Source organism: Stegodyphus dumicola, chromosome 8 (genome assembly GCF_044657685.1).
Source record: "Stegodyphus dumicola isolate Sdum_Otavi_A_Nest chromosome 8, ASM4465768v1".
Classification (NCBI taxonomy): domain Eukaryota; kingdom Metazoa; phylum Arthropoda; class Arachnida; order Araneae; family Eresidae; genus Stegodyphus; species Stegodyphus dumicola.
This window is the reverse complement of record NC_140775.1, coordinates 99,676,187-99,694,544: the sequence shown is the minus strand read 5'-3', so window position 1 is coordinate 99,694,544 and position 18,358 is coordinate 99,676,187. Positions and strand designations below refer to the sequence as shown.

Sequence of the window (18,358 nt, the reverse complement as noted above, 5' to 3'; positions counted from 1 at the left end):
TTAAAAATACAAAGGAAAAATCAGCATATCGCTGACATGATTAGTGCAGTAAATGCATTCAAATGAAAGTTAGTGTTGTTGAAATCCCATCTATTGAAAAAATCATTATCACATTTCCCAAATATAAAATAATGAAAATTTTACTGCTACATCATATTTAGAAATTATAGATAAGCTAATAAAAGAGTTTTCTTCTAGATTTGAAGATTTTGCAGCATTAGAACCCGCTCTAAGATTTTTCATAAATCCATTCAATGTTACTGAAGATGATGTCCTTGAAATAGTTTCAGTGTATTTCGAGCTTCATAATATCGAAGACCTAGAATTAGAAATAATAAACTTGCAAAGTGATATTATTGTAAAAGGGCATAGTAATGATAAAATATTTTGGAACTTAGTCGATGAAAATAAGTATCCTATTTTAAGGAAATGTGCACTAAAAATTTATTCATATTGTGCAACAACATACAGTTGTGAGTCTTTGTTCTCAAATATGAAATATTTGAAATCAAAAATACCGAACAAAGCTTAATGACATTTAGATAATTGTTTAAGGACCGGGAACTCTAAATATATCCCCAATTCTAAGAAATTAACTGAAAATATGGACACCCAAGTTTCACACTGAATTATATGTATCATTATGTATGACACCAACAAAATAAAGTTATAAAAAAATCTTTTTTTTTTTTTTTAATGCCTATTTATACCTGTTGATTATCTGTAAAACATGCGCCCTCGGTGATTTTCAAATTTAGTATTGCGTCCTTAAGGACAAACAGGTTGCCGACCCCTGATCTAAGGTATGTTAACTTTCATTAGGATAAAATTAATATGGATTATTTCATGGCTGCTGTAAAACCAAATGGGGTCAAGTACACAAAGCGAAACCTCGAACTTGATTCATTTTAAAGCAGATCTAAAGTAAACGCCAAATATGAAGAATATGTCGAGTGTCAGCATTTAAGATGAAAAACTAAATAAGAGTAGTTATGTTGATCACAGCAGAACTATAAAGATTTATTACCCGCGTGGAGTGAAAATTGCAAATTGCAGTCAATCTTCAATAATGTTAGTTTCCGTGTTGCAATCCAAAATAGATGTCAAATAAAAAGTTAGTCTATAGTTATACTTTTGTCTTCTCTAAAAATGACGAATTTCTTCAATATAGTAGCAGCTGAGTTTCTGATATTACACAATTAGACGAAATCGCAGAAAGTTCTGAAGAAAATTTCCCGAAGTAAGTTTGATGATGTGTAAAATATTAAAAGGTAATTATTATATTATTCATTATTTTATATAATGTTTGTTGTTTATCATTTTATTTCATCTAGAAAATTTAAGTTTTGTAGTTTCTTTTCTTACATTTTGGAATTTTTTTCAGTTATTTTAAAATTTTACTGCACTATTTTTTTTAATCGAGGTAGATTATAAATGCGCTAATACTCCTTCCCCCTACCAGCTTCGACAGCAGTCGGATATAAAATATGTACCGTTTCCAGAGTAAGCTAATAAAAATTATATGAGCAATGTGATTAAAATATTCGTTGCGCTTAGAAGTTTATCTGAAACAAGTGGTTACAAATGCCTATGGTATATTTTCTATAATGCAAGTCTAAAACAGATAGTGCAATATTATATTTTATTCATTTTATTTATTTTTTTTAGCAGTAGAAACTAGCAAAGTAGTGAAAATTAATCTGGTTTTAAATTTTTTATTATTCCGGAATTACAATCACTGTAAAGGTTACTGTGTGATAGAACATGCCTTCATATCATCGGAATCTTGAAGCAGAATTCGAACAACCTGAAATGGGAGACCCTGGCTTTGTATTGCAGATCTCTTTCAGTCTTAAACTCCAAAAGGACTTCGATTTCAGTCGAATGGGCTTGATTAAAGTATTATAAGCAGCGGGCACATAATCAGTATTAAAACAATCAGGATTCCTTAGCCCCTACTTTCATTATTTTTATGAGGAAAACAAGATACTGAAAATCTTTAGGAGGATTTTTAAGATTTCAGGCCATTAGGGCTGCATCTTATTGCTTTATGTTGCAGATAATAGACCTGATCCAAAAATGCGTTTTGAATTTGGCTTGTCGATGAGATATTTGCCTCTTATCAAAATAAAGTGACTGTTCGACCGTTTAACTATCAAATGGAACTATTTATCGACCTTTATCCAAATGCAGTTGTAGCAGTTCTCTTCCTCCAGAGCCAAACCGTGCCATATTAAACTGAATCGTTTAATGGCAACTCGTGGAATAAACGGTTTTAAATTTGGCATTATAAATTAGCCCTCTGATCGCGGGTCCAAAATTCACACCTTTTCTTCCTGTGAAACTAATTTTAGTAGAAATGCCAGTTTTGCCGATGAGATTAGAACTTTCTTCATGTAGGATAAAAGAATAACCCGTTATTTACTGATTCCGCGGCTGGAGGGTTAGAAGTGTACTGGACTTTTCTTATCTAATGAATAAGAACTTTTTTGTTTCAAATACAATTGGTTAGAGTAACTGGTAAGAGGAAGAATACTATTATGCATAAAACATTTTTTATTTTAATTCTGAAGAAGGATTTATTGTTTCCAGTACGCAAATTACGTGTCTTGGAAAGTAGAAATGTGCAAATGATAAAAAAATACACATTTGCGATTTGAATATTTTTTTTTTTTTTTTTTTTTTCTTTATCAAATAGGTACAAAATCTCCATTTAGCATTGAATGATAGAATAAGATCTTAGCAAGTCCCTCTCATACTTTTTCATTTCTGTTTAAAATAACTTTTTTTTTTTTTTAAATATGTGATTCTATGTTGTTTATCTAGAGATTTTGGAGATTAAATCTTACAGAGAAGTCTGTCGCCACTGTTTAGCTTAAAATTGTTTCATGTGTTAAACTGCATCTTTTAACTCTATAAATTTAAAATTTTTTAAATACTTTATAAATTTTTTCTAACTTTCCCCCTTTTTTTCGAAGACTTATTTTTAGCTATCGTGCGAGCGCTAACAGGGCTGAGTTACCACATTAAACAATTAAACCCATTATTATTAATGACCTCATCGTTTTCAATGAGGATGTTAAGATCGGGTGTTTAAATTTAATGAATTTAATCTTGTATCATCGGATAAATCTGAAGACCTTAAAAGAATGGTGAGTTACCATAGTTCATTGCTACTTTAATTAAAAGGAATAATTTCCTTACGTTCAGAGGCAATGATTTATTTTCTTTATTATTCCTCCCCCTCCAGTGTATAAAATTATGCATTTTGGGTCCTTTCGACCTTGTGTTATTCTACAGCCAACTCACGTACCCTGAATTAGGAACCTGGCTTCTTGTGCAGGATGACAAGTGTCCGCATTAACAGTGCGATGACGTCTACAGCACCACAGACTGTCAGCACGGTGAACATTGTGTGTCTTCATTTGATACTGCGGCAGAGATAGGCATGCCTAAGTGGTGTGACGAACGAACGACACTGGACAGATTGTTGCACCAAGTAGTCTTTTCAGACAAATCCTGGTTCTGCATACCGCAACATGACAGATGTATCCGTGTTTGGAAAGCACTGAGAGAAACGAATATTGTCAGCTTGCATTCTTCATCGTTATACGGCCCAGCACCTGGTGTGCTGGTATGGAGTGCCACTGAGTACATATCTCGCTCACCTCTTGTTCGCATAGCCGGTAATGTAGACAACCGTTACATTTCTAGCGCATTAGGCCTGTGGATGTGCCCTATCTTCAACGTCTGCAGGACGCCATCTTTCAACAATATAATGTACAACCACATGTTGCCCGTACTTTCCTGACATTCCTTGATTCAGAGTTTTTATTATTTATGATTATTATTAATGATGCTGGCAGATCTGTTGCCCTGGCCAACACGTTCTCCTTATCTCTCACTCATTGAGAATATCTTACCATGGGTTTGCTGACAGACTGGCACGCACCACTCGTTAGGTACTCCAATTGATGAATTCTGCTGCCCATAGCATTAATATCATGTGGAATGAAGTGACCCGTCTCTATCATCAAAGCTTAGTTCGACTCGATGCTTAGCCGGATTACAGTCATTTATGCTACAGAGGTGGCGGCTCTGAGTACTGAATTCTGCTCGTTGTGTACCCCAAATCACATTCAAATTTAATCATGTCTTCCTCCCATTATTCTATATATGCGCAGTAAGTAAGATTCTGCTATTTGCTTTCATTCGGGGTGTTGCAATTTTTATGGCTAGCACTGTATTTTTCTTAACTTTCTGGAAATTTAATGGTGTCTTCTAACACTTCTAGGTGTCAAACTGCAATATAAGTTTCAGATATCAGTTTTATACGTATATTTTTTAGTTGTGTAATTTTTAATGCTAAATTGAGAGAAAAAATGAAATCCCCTCATTTGCACTGAAGTACTTTTTTTTTTTTTTTTTTAAATATAAAGGCCAACAAATTTATCCAGATTGTTTTGAAAATCCCGATAGGCTGTATCCGATCTGGTTCGAATATTACCAGTTTTATTTAGTGTTCATGAATTTGAGTTTTGTTTCGTCTTGGCCTTGAAATCACACTTAAGCAACTTTCAAAATACACTGGTGTGCAAAAGTTAAGGACGAAGTCGAAAAATTAGCATATCAGCTGAACGAAGAGGCAGAGCGGACAGAAAGACCAATCAGGAGATTAAGTAAGGTGATGTACGGTAGCACATGCGCAGATATGCAGGTAGACGTAATGGGGGAGTGTCTGAGTAGTATAAAGCATGTTGTCGGTGTAAGATCAATATTTCTGGCAAAGAGATTGCACGCCGTATAGCAGTTAAAATCACACCAAGTTGCTGCCTGAGCGAGAAATGCCAAATAATCAATCTGTTAGACGACATCTGGATGCTTTTATCCGAGGTCGAATCATTGGAAAGTTGGAGGAAGGCCGCAGTATGACAAGTGTGGCTGCAGAGTTCGGAATTGCTCACAGCATCGTTTCACGACTTTGGAGACAATTTCAAACTACAGGAACAGCTATCCGAGGGTTTAGTAGTGGTCGTCCACAAGGAACCACACCCGCAGATGACCGGTATATTGCCTTACTGGCCAGAAGAAACAGGCGGCAGACAGCGGGAGAAATCACTAGACACACAACACAGGTGACTGGATGACCGATATCGTGTTTTACCGTGGCCAGAAGACTGCACGGTGGTGGTCTGTACCTCTAACGCCTGCCCATCGGAGAAGGTGTTCTCTGTAGTGCCAGGAACACCGGAATGGGAGAGACAATGAATGGGGACGAGTACTCTTTACAGATGAGAGCAGATTCAGTTTGAGTAGCGATTCTCGCATATTCATCTAGAGAGAGCGGGGAAGCCGCGATCATCCCTCGAATATCATTGAAAGGGACAGGTATGGAGGTGGCGGTGTTCTCGTTTGAGGAGGCATCATGCTTGGTAGTTGTACAGACCTTCACATCTTCGACGCAGGTTCAGTCAACGGGACCTGTTATTGTAACGAGATTCTTCTTCCATATGTGCGTCTTTTTAGAGGCGCTATGGGTCCTCAGTTCCTTTTCATGGACGACAATGCACCATGTCATCGCACAGTAGCTGCCAAACAGCTCTTAGAGAGTGAGGATATTGAACGTATGGATTGGCCAGCACGATCTCCGGATCTCAATTCCATCGAGCATGTATGGGATTTTCTAGGCAGACGCTTGGCAGCTCGTACCTTACCACCAGTAACAATTCCGGAGCTTCGTTTGGCGCTGCAAGATGAATGGGCAGCAATGCCTCAACAACTCACTGACACCCTCATTCTCAGCATGGGCAAACACTGTGAAACCTGCCTAGCAGTCAGGAGAGATCATATTCCCTATTAAAGACCAGATGTTTCTTGCTGGACACCCATCACAGGGTTGTTTCGGCCTACAGTCGCATTGCGCTCCATGCTACTTTTTCAACAAAGCTTCTTTTTATCACTCTGATTTCTCTTTTAGTAAGTGTTGCTTACATTACTCATGTCCTTATGTATTAGGGATCTTACGGTATTAAATGTGTTGATTTGGAAGGCTTTTTTGTACAAAGTTATATTGAAAAAACTGTCTCGTCCTTAATTTTTGCTCACCAGTGTATTTATTAGTCAGAAAGGAGCTAAGCCTTGACCTTCGAGAGGGAGAAGGCCATGACACTTAATAAACATGGCGGAGCTTTCCGTCCGATGTTATTATCGGAAAGTTATCTGAATTTTTAAATTTTCGTCGGAAATATAACTATCATGTTGCTTAGTTAATTAAAACAGCTGAAAGAAAGGAGGATTTATATACATACACACTTCTTAAGCTTGTTACAAATATTTTAATTAACTTTGTGAATAAATATAATTGAAAGAACCGAAAAACAAACGAACATTTTACAAAAATTTAAACGCTGATTAAAAATTGCCACTGTCATGATAAATTGAAAAGGGTTCTTAAGATAATAATTAATACTTTACCTAGGCTCAAGTATTAATTTATTCGCTTTTCAGAGCAAAATATATAACCATCAACTTCTATATCTCCAGCGTATGTAAATGAAATGCTATATAACTTAGCTAATAAATGTGATTAAAAAATAATACATACCTAAATCTTATAGAAAAAAAAAAAAAAAAAAAAAAAAGCCTTCCAACATTTATATTTGAAATGAGATAACCTAACAAACAACACACACTATTTTAAAATTTTTTTAAAAAATTTAAATATTTTTAAATAGTGTATGTTGACATATTTAGTGTATGTGGCAATATTTTAAAAAACACATAAACTATGCAGTGTTTAAAAGTTACCAGGAAAAAGTAACAGAACTACTATTTCCAATTAATAAAAAAATCATTTAGTGTTTTTTAAATAGCAAGCTGTTAAAAGTACAATAATTAGTAGCAATGCTGATGATTTAACATCATTTCGCTCTATCATATGTAAATATATTTATATACACTTGTTTTAGACAAGGTTAAAGTTCAGGCAGGTTCTCACGGCCATTTTATTTATTTTTTCAAATCAATAACATTCCTTTGGGTACTTTCCCTTATATATTTGGCAGAAATGATTTGAATAATATACACAAGAGTAAGAACTGCACATTTAAATCTGCTCTTCATTAAATAGCACACAATAAAAAGTTTTCTTTCCATTCATCTTGAATTTTATTGCTATCACAAGCACGTACAAAAATTAACAATGAAAATGGAATGTATTCAAATGTAATAATTAAAAAACATAACTTGCAACATTCGTATTCATACCAAGAGGTATACTACAAATTCAAGGAGAAAAATAACAGAACTGCAATTTGCACTTAATGTAAAATTTAATATTTAAAAAATATTATATGATTTAAAAATGCACTAATTATGGATTACAATATTTAGTAGTAATGCTGATGTTTCTTAGCACCATTTCTTTCAATCATACGCAGGTGTATATACATATATTTCTAAATTTTTGGATAATGGGAATTACAATTATCATTTATATGCTTCTTTTCTTTATTGCCAGTTGTGCAAGTTGTTTGTTAGGTTACTTCATTTCAAATATGAATGTTGCAAGGCTTTTTTGTTATAAGATTTAGGTATGTTTCTTGTATGAAATATTTTTATCACATTTATTAGCTAATTTATATAGTATTTCATTTACATATGCTGGAGATATAGAAGTTGATGGTTATATATTTTGCTCTGAAACGCGAATAAATTAATACTTGAGCCTAGGTAAAATATAAATTATTATCTTAAGAATCCCTTCCCAATTTATCATTACAGTGGCAATTTTCAATCAGCGTTAAAATTTTTGTAAAATGTTCGTTTGTTTTTCGGTTCTTTCAATTATATTTATGCACAAAGTTAATTAAAATATGTGTAAAAAGTTTAAAAAGTGTGTATGTATATAAAGCCTCCTTTCTTTCAGCTATTTTAATTAACTAAGCAACATGATAAAGCTATATTTCCGACGAAAATTTACTCCGTCACTGCTGGGAGCTACACCCTCACTGCTTATGTATGAATGCTACTTAATTGATTCTATCTTAAATTTTGAATTTGCCATCTGACTAGAAGTGCTGCAGTGTGTATAAATCTACGGAAACATTCTGATACTATTTTTCTTTTGTCATATATAAAAATTTATAATTCTGACTCATGCATTGCATGTTAACACGATAAATCTGTAAAGGGAGGAGTGAAAGAAAAAGGATAATATAGACTTTCTTGCGTGCTTAGGATAGCGTTAGGGATAGTCTAACACCTGCTCTTTATTCTTTTGTTCATAAATAATGAGGGCTTTTTGAAAGCATCCATTTACTGGTGACAAAAATTGTTTTCTAAGTATTTGGAGAAAATTGTTTCCCAAGTGATATTATTTATGTATTTTTTATTACAGCCACTCCCAGATATTTCCCGTTTGAAACGATAAATATTTTCGATCGTATCGTAGTTCAGTATATCTAAGCTAAGAAATAAATTTATTGCACAATAATTTTTCAATTATTAACTGATGAAACAAATAAGAAAAGCTTTTAAAGGCAACTATTTCGTATTCGGAAACAAAACAATTATTGCCTGTGTGTTTTTTCTCATCTGATTGTTCAGTGGCTATGTCATAAATATGTAAACTGTTTTGAATTCGAATACAGGCATACCTCGAGATATTGCGATGGTGTTTCTGTGCACTTAAAATTTATTTACACTGTTCAGACTGAGATCTGTTAAGAAATAAAAGCCTATCTATTAAAAATATGTGTTCGCTGACATAGTACTTTTGATTTGCTTCAATAACTCTGCATTCACAATTCAGCTAGCCATTTAACTTAAGACTCGCTTTTCTGGCTTGCCTCTCCTAATGGTGGCGGTATTTATTTATTTATTTTTAAGGGGGGGGGAGGGATCTTAGAAAAAAACTTTTAGGGCTTCTTAGAACGCGAGGTCTCTAGCGATGGCAATTTGCGCAAACGCCATAAATCCACCTGTGATGTCTCCAGGTTTGACTTGTCTTCCTCTGGACATTTAATTATTTCCAACTAATGATATAAAATGAAGGACGTGCGATTCTTCGTTTCATTTCGAAATTTAGAAAAAATTCTGGGTTTATAACCCTAATTTCTACATAATACACAGTGATTTAAATGTATATAAATCCTTTCTCTTCCCTAAACAATAACAGGAAATCGAAATTATCAATTGTACTTAAGTGATGAATGAGCGGTATGAAGATCGCGGACTCCATATCGAAGGCAGCTGCCTTGAATTCTACTGAGAATTTTCCGGGTGAGAAAAGATGTATGTGGTGCACGAATTTAAGCTAGACTTTTCAGAAAGGTAATGATGCAGTGGAGGAATTATATATATCTTTATTTCATCAAGGAAATAACGAGGTTAGTGAAGTTCCCAGAAACATGATGTTATTTCTTCAGGCAATTTAGTATGCTAAAGAAGGTCAAGAAAAGAATTGAAATCGCATTTATGAATCGTGGAAGGAATTTCGTGCTGTAACTCGGGCTTTCTGTGGGACCTGACAATAGCGGATTTAAATCTTGGCATTATCGGCGTTTTCGATTAATTTCATCACTCACCTCCTCATGCTTGAAAATATCTTTCCTGGGAACATGGGATTTTCTCCCAAGCTAGTACTGTGAATTGAAGCCATCTATCATAATTATCTTCACTTAACGTTTGCAAAAATTGATCTTCATACGGATGTCACTTGTTTTTGCATAATAATCGCGCAATAAAACTTTTGACTGACATCCTTTTTTGAAACTACTGAATATATACTGCAACGAAGATTCTTAACAAAAAATACTCGCAGTAGCTATCCGTTCTTTGTGTCAGTTCTCAGACGTCTATAGAGTATTTCTGTCATGCATTAAACATGATGCATAAAGATAGCTAAAAAACTGAGAGTGATGTTCTCTCTGTTGGTAGGACAGCTGTTAGCTGTTCACCAAGAACACATCACCTTCCAGTGCAATCCTGAATCGCCTGGAATGCAGAAACAACCATTTATTTCCATGAACTTCACACATATCATTCATTACCTTCTTAACGAATAAGGGTGGGGGAACTAATTGCAACATCATGTCTTTGAGAAATTTTATCTTAAATTTATAGATTGTAGCCACCTTTCGCTATTGAAAATTTCGTTCAGCAATATTTACCCATCGTTAGAATAATAAGTTCTCAGCGGCGCGAATTTCCGCGACTATTATCACGAATTTTAGGAGATTTTTTTTAAAGATTTAGTGAATGTTGAATAGCCGAGTGGATTGGATTAGATTATTTTTTACTAGCAGCTTCGCTGCCAGCCTTCGTCTGGCTTTTAAATGTACCGGAAAAATGGCTGAAGGAACACCAAATGTTATAAAAACTGCATAGAATTTTACTCTGCAGAACAACTTCATAAAAAAAAGTTATTACGTATAACAAAATTACAATGAAATAAGCAATATCCCTTAATACAAATATTAATTATCCTAATAAATAAATTAACCAACTTTCCTTTGCAAAATCTTAAGAACTCAAATGGTATAAAGGAGGTTAAGAACTTTGTTTCCTAAAAAAATCACTCAAAACTTTTCAATATCTTAAAAACAGTGAAATGACATAAAAACATAAAAGAAATAAATAACATAAAAAAATAGAAAAAAATTGTGAAAAGCAAAGTATAATTAATGATATTTTATCTTATATTTTCAAGAGAAAAAAATTTAGTGCTACTTTGGTAGACGGTTGCACGGATTTTTGGCGATTTACATTGGCGCAATTGTTGGCGCGGTTTTTATAGTCATCAGCCATCTTGAAAAATGCTGTTTTTACGTATTTTACGCATATAGTAAAGTATTAGAAATTTTAAAAAAATAAATATCGTTAAAAATAATGGATTAATTTTTTGTTGAAAACGTTGTTTTTTAAGATGGCTGGCAAATGTAAATAAATACATTTACTAAGAGTATAAAATGCTAAAGTAAGGTTAAATTATTACTTTCATATAATAGAATAAAAACACCGCTATAAAAACATTCCGCCAACATTTAATTGGATTAAAATATTGCTTAAATTGAATATCGAATTAAAAACATCATACCAACGTTTAAAAGAATTAAAATATTGCTTAGATACTTTAAAATAAGTTTTATAGGATTTAATTATTTAACATTAAAACATATGTGGCAATAAATATCTCAGGAATTTTTGAAAATTTTGTATTAATTTTTTAATAAAAGTTGAAGTATACAATTATAAAGTAAAAGAAAATTATGTACTTACATTTTTAAAAATATTTTACCTGTCGTATATTGTTAAGTACCAGAAAAAAAAAAACGATCTTCATCTGTGATCCACATCTCTCGCACTTCATTGGAGAAGCAATTAGCGAGGTTTTCTCCAAAAATGTAAAATAAATTTCCTCTGACTCTCTTAACAATTTATAAATAAATATTTGATTAGGAAAGCCAGGTTGGCCAAAATAAGGTCTCAAAGGGTAATTTTTTTATTCCGATACCAATAATTCTTGGTAATTACCAATAACAACATTCCTCTTCGAAACGGACATATCCATTCCATTTGAAATCAGAAGAATTCGAAGAGATGAATAATAAAATTTTAAAATGGCGCAGTAATGCACAAATATTCAGTAACCAATAAGGGAGCTGATTACATTACGCATAGAATTAAAATTATTTAAATAATCATTCATAATAAAATCATTTTTAAAACAAATGCAAAATTAAATTGTATTTTAATATTTAACAGCCATAAATAATTCTTAAAACATTAGATTAAATTTACAGATATTAATAAAACCAATTACGTTTTAAGTAAGGTGATGTCATTGATTACATCATCCACAACATAAAATTATATAAAATATTATAAACAACAAAATTTTTATTTCAAATAAAAATGCAAAATTAAATTGATTTTTTAATATTTAGAAGCAATAAATAATATTTAAAACACGGAATTTATGCATAATAAAACGCATTATTTTTATCCAACAATAGGTTTACCATAAGTCGTATTACTCGGCAAAAGAAAAATTGCCAAAATCCGTGCAACCATCTACCAAAGTAGCACCAAAAATTACAATGAAATAAGCTATATCCCTTAATACAAATATTAATTATCCTAATAAAAAAAATTAACCAACTTTCCATTGAAGAAAAAAAAATCATGCAAAACTTTTCAATATCTTACAAACAGTGAAATAAGCAAAAAATAGCATGAAAGAAACTCAAAAAACAAAAAATTCCACGCAGAATTTTACTCTGCAGAACAACTTTATAAAAAGCATCAATAAAAATGTAATTATATATATAAAAAAATGGCAATGAAATATGCCAATCTCTTAAAAAAAGTGACGATGAAAAATTGTTGCCAAACCCAGATTTCTAAAAGAATGAAATTATCAAAAATGATGAGATTTCATCAACAACAATAAGAAAGGAAAATTGTTGCCAAAATTACATTTGTAAAGATGTGAGATGTGAGAAGTGTACTTGGAAGCTTCATTTAATTTTTTTTTTTTAAATGCAAAATATTATCCTTTTTCCAAAATTCTTTTTGTATAAGCAGTCGCAAGGATGAAAGTTTAACGCATCCAAAAATCGGAGAAAAATAAACTATACATTTTTAAACATAAACGTTTTTAGAAAAAATCCCGTTGAAAAGGTGTTAAGCTCACTTTGTTAAATAAATTCGTATTTAATCGATTTATTGAAACATGAAATTTATTTTAAGTTTGTAAAATAGCTAATTGCCTACATTTCATGACGATGTGAAAATGGAGTGTGTAGAGTAAAATCTCGCTTTCCTATTGCCCATTATGTCTCAAAATGATGCGATTTTGTCACGAAACATAAAATTAAAAAAAATTCTAATTCGAATTTCGAAAAAATCGCTTCGAGGTGCACTGGCTCTTGTCTAGATGCACCTATGTACCAAATTCTGTAGCTGTGGGTCTATTAGCTTACGCGCAACGCGAACGAAAGACACATGCACACAAAGACAGACTCTTTGTTTTATTATATGTAGAGATTATGTTAAAGCGCTCTAAAGCAGGGCTTCCATCAAATCCAGAAGAAACATAGTTTTCATCATATGGTATAACAACACAAATAAGATACTACTTAACATGCATAACTATCTTTCATTTTAAATGTATTCAGACTTTTCCATTTAGTTCCCTATATATAGTTATTATTAGTTTTCTATTTATGATTATCTCCTAGGTGAAAATATATTGCTAGTTGAAATAAGGGGATGTTAAAACCTAACAGGACTGTGATAAAACTTTTAAAACTTGTAAAGAAGTTTAAAATTTGTATTGGTATGCCTCAAACACTTAGATTTTAAGATAAAATAAATAAAAAATAAAAAGGGGAAAAAGAATGATACATACATAAAAAATAAGATAGAATAATACTTATATAAAAAAAGTAAGTAAATTACTGCTGATTACTTTGTAAAATGATGGCTTTTCAAAGGGTTTGACTTTTCTTTTTCTTTTTCTTTTTTTTTTTTTTTTTTTCTTTTTTTTTTTTAATTAGCACCGCCCTAAAAATTCCTCAATAATTTGGGCATGATCGCTTTTCATCTCCTCCCTATATTTGAATGAACTTAGTTCATCGTGAAAACTTAGATATAAAATTTGGAAATAAATTAATATTATTCAAACATGAAGGTAATTAATTCTCTAATGTGATCTAAAAAGAATGTATATACAAAAAGATTGTTATAAAAACTGATAGGGAATTTAAAGGAATCAATTAAAAATTAGCAATGCATATAAAAAACTTAAGAATACGATACAATTAAAACCATTAAATATAATATATATATAACTATCTCCATTCTCATCTAGAATAGTGGTTTTTAATCTTTTTGCCCTACACACCTCTTTCACCATTGCTAAATGGTCATTCCCTCCACCCCCTTTACAAAACTAAAAAAATACATGTACATTTATTTAAATTTAGATTGTCTTTTAATGTGTTTCATAAATTCAGCAAGAAAATGTATAGAAGAGTTGATAAATACCAAAACCTGACTTAAAGATAATATTTAAATTCAGCAAGAAAATGTATAGAAGAGTTGATAAATACCAAAACCTGACTTAAAGATAATATTTTATATCCATTAACTAAACCTAAATACTTCACAGGAGAACAAAAGGCTGACTGGATTCTACCTCTGAAACTATGAAATTCTTCTTGGGGGGGGGACGTCGCGGCTCGCAATGAACTGGAAGTTGATCTGTCAGCACTATCCTTATCTTCAGGGCAGATGTTTTTATTTTATTCGGCTTATAATTCCTTTCTAAATGTAGTATTTCATCTCCATGTACTCCGTCTTTGATATGATTTAAATCAAATTCCTCGTCATTATAAATATCACGAATACAAATCAAATAGTTTTCTGGTTGCAATTTTCTAATTTCGGCTATGCTTAATGTATGCTATACGCATGCACGCGTTGAAAGAAATGTTTAATAAAGTAAACAAATAAATGTTAAGCTTTTTTTTTTTTTTTTTTTTTTTTTTTTTTAATTTTGATACCCGTTAGATCATAATTGCTCATTATTTTATAAATTACTGTTGCACGAGGTTGCGGCTGTGTGCAACAACAAACTATCCGTATTGGAATTTGCCAGTGCTTTTAAGGATGAATTCTTAACATGTCATAAGAGCCAATATTTTGATAACAAAAAATTTTAATCACATCACAATATTAAAACTTAATTACTACAGTCGACAGACAATCACGTTGAAGGAAAACGAGCGACCAACCGCACCGACGACGCGTGACTGTGTGTCGCTGAAAACACCTTCGGTTACAGTTAGTGATAACGGCGCACGGTTGGCGAGTACAACACATGTTTACAGAGTCGCCACAATTACGGTTTCATATTTTTAATTTTATAATTTCTGCATGCCATCTTACCAGATTTAAACTGATGATCTATAATCCGGAATCGCCGAAGTCCCGACGAGTCCGGATTAAAGACTTTTGACTGTATTAATATTCTTGAGGAATAAGCTTGCTTTGACTCCAGTTTACTTTAGAATATTAAAGTCTATTTTACTTCAATCCTGCAGCTATAGCACAGGATGGGTATAAAAATTTGCTTTTAGCCTCTTGTTATGTTTCTTTTTGTATATACTATATTATTTTGTGTTTTATTTATTTTAAAGAAAAGAAATTTACAGTGAAAAAAATGTTAAATTAAACAAATTATGTTGTAGACTCAATAAGATATTAGTCCCTGAGCATATAAAGACCATTTAGTTTTGATAATAAAATGTGGTGAGAATTATCAGAATATGGTGTAGACACATGAAAAATGTAGTGTTGAATGGCAAAATTATTTTTGGTCAATTGTTTCAATGGAATATTGTCAAGACCTTCCTTGTGTTCTGTAATTTAAATTAAAATTCAAGTTTTTGTCTGTGTATTACTATGATCATCCTGAAGTTGTATAGAATCAGTAGGAATTTATTCTTGCCTAATTTATTTTTTCTAGGTGGTGCAGGCTTAGGAAAATCTACTTTAATCAACTCCATGTTCCTCACAGATATTTATTCTAATGAATATCCAGGTCCATCTCTGAGAGCCAAAAAGACAGTACAAGTATGAAAAAAAAATACATTTGCTCATTGTACTTTTATTTTATATTTACTCATTGTGTTTATTTATCTCTCAGATATACTTCATATGATATCATTAATCTGATAATTAGATTATTTAAAAGTATCATTGATAATGATACAAATGAATGATGAATTTCATCAGATTCACTACTTGCTGAACAGTCGTTAAAATTCTTTAGCCAGAAATATAGAATTTATTGCATAATAAAAATATGCATTTCATTATTTTAAAACAAAATAGAAAATTTTTTGGCTCCCAAATTTAAATTTTGGATCTCATGAAAATTCTGAGCACTCGTCTCAAATTCTTTGAGTGTTTTATAATATTTATAATTAGAAAAGGATAACTGGTGATAATATAAAGTACTGGATTTGTAAAATTGAAATTTTTCTTGTTCCTTGTTTGTAATTGATATTTTGAGTGACATTCAGATTAAAAGAATTATATTACAGTACAAAATCCGTAATCAGGACTCGTTGGGACTTCGGTGATTCCGGATTATGGGTCATCAATTTAAATCTGGTAAGATGACATGCAGAAATTATACAATTAAAAATATGAAACCGTAATTTATGAAATAAAGAACAATTATGATCTAAAGGGAACCAAATAAATAAATAAAAAAAAAAAAAAAAACTTAATATTTATTTGTTTACTTTATCAAACATTTCTTTCAATGTTAGTTGTTTTGTTTTTTGTGCTAATACTTTATTTTTAATTCTATAAACAAACGTTATTTCTTGTTCAGTTACAAAGTTCCACTGTTCAAGATCTGTAATTGCTGTGTCGAGATTACTGACTAACTTCTGAATCGAAATTTTTTCATTTTCAATAAACTGTCTGTCACTTTCTTCACTATCGGAAGCAGCATTTTCTGGATCTAGAACCATACTACAGATTTTGCCGTCCGTTAATTGATTGATGATTGGGGCATTGTCTTCTGGCTCAATCATCAATCTTCATCAAAATCATCAGTCAATCATCAAAAACTTCTGTTATATCATCTTCATTTATTACCGCTTCTCCACATTTCTTTACAAAATCTAATTACTGAAAAATTTCACCTTTAGTTTGCGATGTCCGAAAACCTTCAAATTCGCGGCTATCATCTTCATCGTCCTCAACATGATATATGGTAGCTGGCCATAAATTATGCCAAGCATTTTTTAACATTTCTGGAGCCACATCCTTCCATGATCTTGCGATGCTCCACACAACAGATTTTATGTTAAAAAATTTCAAAAAGGCTTGTTCAAGAAATTTAACATAGATTTTAAAAATGCTACTTTATATTTGCATGTCAGCGCGTGCACTATTCCCATATCCATAGGCTGAATGATAGACATACAATTTGGAGGGAAGAATAATATGGATACATTATCTTTCATTAAAACTTTAAGTGAAGTATGCGCTGAACAGTTGTCAACAATCAGGACTATTTTTGAGTCATCAGGTAAACCAACCCAATTCAATTCAAGCCGAGCCTCAGGTATAAAATGATTTTCAAACCAATCATTCATCAATGCTTGTGTCATCCATGCTCTTTTATTTGCGCAATATATAATGGGAAAAATCGTTACCTTAAGTGCTCGAAGTCATGCATGATTTCCGATTACGAAAAGTTTGGACTTATGCGCTCCTGCAGCATTTGCGCACGCTAAAATTGTTAGTCTTGCTTTGGACACCAGTTGGAGCCTTTTCTGTAGAGGTTGCCAAGGTATTTCACGGTACATATTCATACGTACATACAGAAAAGACCAGTTTCATCAGCGTTGTAAATTTGTTCTGGAGATAATTGTTCACTAGTAATGAGTTCAATAAATTCATCTACAAATTGTTTAGCAGCTTCAGTATCAGCTGAAGCTTTTTCACCTGAAATTTTTAATGGTCTTATACCATGCCGATTTTTAAATTTGGTTAACCAACCTGTCGAATATGTGCACTCAGTTTAAGTTCAATTCTTCATGAAATATTTTGGCTTGAGCCATTAGAATTGGACCCATCAATGGTACACTCTCTCTGCGATGCTGTCTGACCCATTCAATCTTCATTTTGTCATGATCATCACTTTTAGCATAACCCTTTTTCCGTTATTCATTGCAAGTGGGGTGTCAGACTCCACAAAAAAAAAAAAAAAAAAATATCAAAAAGTTCCTTTTTTATTTTGCTTATGTCATATACAGTAGACTTTCCAATGTCATACTCCTCGCATTTGCAGCAATTCCACTTTTTGTCTGATGGACATAGAAACATGCTTTTGCTTTGTAGATCCTTTGGCAGCTCCAGAATGGGAAACTCTTTTTGGCAAAATGGAAAGTTCAAGCTTAATTTTTATAAAATTGCTCTAACAGTCTGCAAAAAATAATAAGCCAGATCCAATTAGAAGATTAAGGAACAGCGCAGTCTGCAACATTAATTGAAATGCCTTAGAATCAGTAAAGATAATTTTAGCCTAGCTTATACCATCTGTTATACATTAAACGCACATGCATAAACGCATTACACGAATGCGTAAAGCATACAAAAAAAAGTTTTGAAGTCTGGATTATAGATCATTCCAGATAATGGACATCCGGATTACGGACTTTGTACTGTATTAGCTATAATAAAATAAGACACGTACATGGTAAAACTTTTATTATGTGTTTGAAAAAGTTTTTCATAAATTGTGCATTGCTTATTGATATCTTAATTT

The 18,358-nt window shown here is 32.1% G+C and overlaps 1 protein-coding gene across 6 annotated transcripts in view; it reads left to right on the top strand.

The window, feature by feature from the left end:
- LOC118182320 (septin-7-like) overlaps positions 1–18,358 on the top strand; it is a 176,184-nt gene that overhangs the window by 95,570 nt on the left and 62,256 nt on the right. For all 6 annotated transcript variants that reach the window (XM_085822163.1, XM_085822165.1, XM_085822164.1 and 3 more), the window contains one exon: positions 15,536–15,642. In XM_085822163.1, coding sequence (XP_085678289.1) covers positions 15,536–15,642 — 107 coding nt within the window. The remainder of the gene's footprint in view (positions 1–15,535; positions 15,643–18,358) is intronic.